The sequence below is a fragment of the Trachymyrmex cornetzi genome, unplaced genomic scaffold (genome assembly GCF_001594075.2).
Source record: "Trachymyrmex cornetzi isolate Tcor2-1 unplaced genomic scaffold, Tcor1.1 scaffold123, whole genome shotgun sequence".
Classification (NCBI taxonomy): Eukaryota; Metazoa; Arthropoda; class Insecta; order Hymenoptera; family Formicidae; genus Trachymyrmex; species Trachymyrmex cornetzi.
In genome coordinates, this window is record NW_017295795.1 from 300,780 (window position 1) to 304,573 (window position 3,794).

Sequence of the window (3,794 nt, forward strand, 5' to 3'; positions counted from 1 at the left end):
ACATGCTGTAAATGATTTAAATTCTTCCAGTTTTTTTTTCTTTGCTGTACATTTCCGTACGCGTTCACGACTTTCACACATATTTAATTATTAACAATTTTACATATAACATAAAAATATATTCAGTTATACACGTATTGCAATAATATATGCGTATACACATGACATGAGCACTGCATAACTATAACTGATAGAAAACTGGACAATTACATTTTTAGTATTGATACAAAATCTCTTGTACAGAATTGACCCAGATATTGCCTAGTAAAACTGCTTTAACTAATTTTGCCCAGTTGCTCTACGTAGTATTTTTATCCTATAAAGAGAAATCAGTAGTACTAGATAGTAACTAACTGGGTGCTCAGTCAAACTTGACTGCACAAATTCCTACCAGGGATATAGCATACGCGAATCAATTAATTAAAGACGTAAGGCAATATAGCGTTAGCAGTAGCAAATCCAAAGTGTTGATTTGCTTACTGCTTACGTCTTACTATTTTTTTGTGTACCATAAGCTCCTAATGATCACGCGTGGTGACTCAAGGATAGACAGTCGTTTAACCATAATCTATAATTGACTAGTTTTAAAATAATCTATAATTAGAACTAGTTTTTAGACGTCTATATTTCAAAAAACTATTATTTGGAACGAAAAACTGTAAATACATTTTTAACTTATTTTTTTAGAACCTTTTTGCTATGGTATTTTCATTTGCTAATTTCGGCATATCCTATATATACAATAATAAATATTCCGTACAATCACGTGCTAATTTCTTCGTGTTGCAATTTCTGCAGTGAAAAAGAGTTGTACGAAATATAATGATGACTGCAATAATTTTCCAAGCAAAAAAATTTATTAATAGGAAATAATTAAAGAGAGGATTGCATTATGGATAATTAAATAATTAATTTTTCAACAGAAACAAATCCATGATTATACTACGCTGCTGGACCCATCGGAGCAGCTTCGGCCCGAACCAATATACGCCGGAAAACTGCAAAGTGAATTCCGTAATTTCGATGAAGAGTCCGAAGATCCTATCAAGCAACGCGTTCGCAAAACTTATGAACTGATGCACACCAATCAAACCGTCGAGTCCGTGAAATGTCAGTCAAAATAAAAGATTATAATTCCTAATTACTATATTTTACGTTTCAGTTGCTTTCGTGACCTTTAGTAATAAAAGGAGAGAATTAGATGGGATAGATAATAGATTAGTAAATAAAAATTCTCCAATTTGAACGATTAAATTTACATTTTATTTGTTTGTACTGTTCCAAATACAGTTAGAAAGGCAACGATAAGATAGGAGTAACAGAATCGATGTTCTTTTTGTAGCTCGCATGAAAGATTGGCTTCGGTTTAATAAATTCAAAATGACGGTGAAAGACGCCCTGCTTAAACTGAACGATCTCGTGGACGAAAGCGATCCGGACACGAGCCTGCCAAATATTGTCCACGCGTTCCAAACTGCAGAGTCCATCAGAGAGAAACATCCGGACAAGGGCTGGTTTCACCTCACCGGCTTAATTCACGATCTTGGCAAAGTGAGATGAGATATAAAGCTTTATAAAAATATGTTATAATGAATAACTTATTACAATTTACACTTTAAAATATTAAAAAATATATTATAGTATTTTCCTATAAATATTTTTTAAAAAGACTTTAGGAGGAATTATGGCCTTAAGGAGATAGAGTAATAGTTGAAGTAATAATAAAAGAATAGTAATTGAAAAGAAATGAAATAAAAAAAACAGAGACCATGAATCTTAGGAATTAAAAAAATAATGGATTGTTTCCAGTGGATGAGAAAATATTATAAGAAAAATATTTAAATAATACTTTTTTAACGTAACAATTTAAATAATAATATAATATTCTATCTTTTCATATTTGACTTTTAAAAAAATTTCGCTTATGGCGTACCAATAGCACTCCCCCTTTGACAAATTTCTAGATTCGCCAATGTTAAGAAACATGATCGTACATTGCAGGTGATGGCATTTTACGGAGAACCCCAGTGGGCGGTGGTTGGTGACACATTCCCTGTAGGTTGTGCCTGGGGTGATTCCATCGTCTACAGAGCGACGAGCTTTGATAATAATCCTGATAGCAAAGATTCTCGTTACAAGTACGTCCCAACTAATTAACTTTTCGCTTAATAATGGAAATTTCATTATTAACAAGAGATATTATTTATATGTATAACACGAAAAGATTTGATATAAACAGAACATTATTCAAAGTATTACTTGTCGTATATTTACCCTGAAAGAAAAGATCAGCTGCTGCAGCAAATTAGATGGTAAAATATGGCATAGCATTTTTAATTAGTTGCAACAGCCAATTTTTGGATGCTGCAGCTAATTGTTGGTTGTGTTAATCCTATCCGCAATGTCAGTATAGGATTTCGATTGGCTAACGCAACCAAAAATTAGTTGCTACAGCCAATTAAAAATGCTATGTCATATTTAACCATCTAATTTGTTGCAGTAACCAATCTTTTCTTTCAGTGCACGAGTAAGGAAAATACGTTATTTATAAACACAGAGTGTTCTAAGAAAAATTCTAGTGTCAAGCATTGGTCGTAAAATTTATAAATTTTTTTATAAATCAGCGAAGCGCAAAGATAATCTGAATATATTTGAACCAAGCAGTTGTAAAAGTATTGCGCTACATCGGGAATATTTATGTTACAGCACAAAATACGGTATGTACAAACCTAAGTGTGGAATATCCAATCTGATGATGTCATGGGGCCATGACGAGTATTTGTACCGCTTACTCGTGCACAACAAGAGTAAATTACCAAAGGAAGCTTTAGCTATGATTCGTTATCACTCCTTTTACCCTTGGCACGCCGGTGGCGACTACATGCACTTCTGCACTTCAGAAGATATCGAGATGCTAAAATGGGTGATGGAATTTAAGTAAGTCAGGAAATATCAAACATATTTTAAATGCAATAAAATATAAGAGAAATAAAAAGTTACGAAAGTTAAAAGTAATTAAATCACATTACTATGGTTCTATTAAATTAAATTACAAATTATAATTTCTCTGGCAGAAAAAAGCTTTTACGAAAAACTACATAGATTGAGACAAGATCTTAGAAATTATTAGTTTTTTTTATATATATTCGTAGAGCGGCGTTGTTTCTTTGAAAAACCTAAAAATCCTCCGCTCTCAAATAACGCCATTCTACGTTCCACAGTCCCACTAGGAATATTTACGAAAAATTAAGAATTTCTAAGATCTTGTTTTAAACTACGTAGTTTTTCTGTACTTCTTCGTAAACATTTTTTTTCGGCAAGATTATTATATCAAATATCATAAATTGTGATGAGAATTATCTAATGATAAAATTCAAATATAAATTTCATTAAATTATTAGAATTAAAAAGATACATTTTGTTGATGATTAATTTGACGCAAAAAATGTTACAGCAAATTTGATCTTTATACCAAGAGTGACTCCGTCCCAGACATTGAAAAACTATGGCCTTACTACGAGAAATTGATTGACGAATACATTCCTGGTTTGATTGAGTGGTGATCCTAGTACATGTATTCATATTTTTTAACGATTATGCAAGTAATATGAATTTACTTTATTCCTAAACATATGTATATACAAGAATTTTATAATTTTAACAAGGAATCTATATTACGTGTATAAAAAAATATATATAATGATATAATTATTTTTAATAATAAATATATTTATATATACAGGGTGTGTGTTCCGGCCTTTTTTGCTAATCACTTTTGTGTAGATAAAGCGGAC

At 31.4% G+C, this 3,794-nt stretch overlaps 1 protein-coding gene across 1 annotated transcript in view; it reads left to right on the top strand.

Moving 5' to 3' along the window:
* Miox (Myo-inositol oxygenase) overlaps positions 1 to 3,671 on the top strand; it is an 8,965-nt gene extending 5,294 nt beyond the window's left edge. The window contains exons 2-6 of the mRNA XM_018521128.1: positions 924 to 1,110; positions 1,343 to 1,551; positions 2,002 to 2,138; positions 2,707 to 2,937; positions 3,455 to 3,671. Coding sequence (XP_018376630.1) covers positions 924 to 1,110; positions 1,343 to 1,551; positions 2,002 to 2,138; positions 2,707 to 2,937; positions 3,455 to 3,563 — 873 coding nt within the window. The 3' untranslated portion in view covers positions 3,564 to 3,671. The remainder of the gene's footprint in view (positions 1 to 923; positions 1,111 to 1,342; positions 1,552 to 2,001; positions 2,139 to 2,706; positions 2,938 to 3,454) is intronic.
* The last annotated feature ends 123 nt before the right edge of the window (positions 3,672 to 3,794 follow it).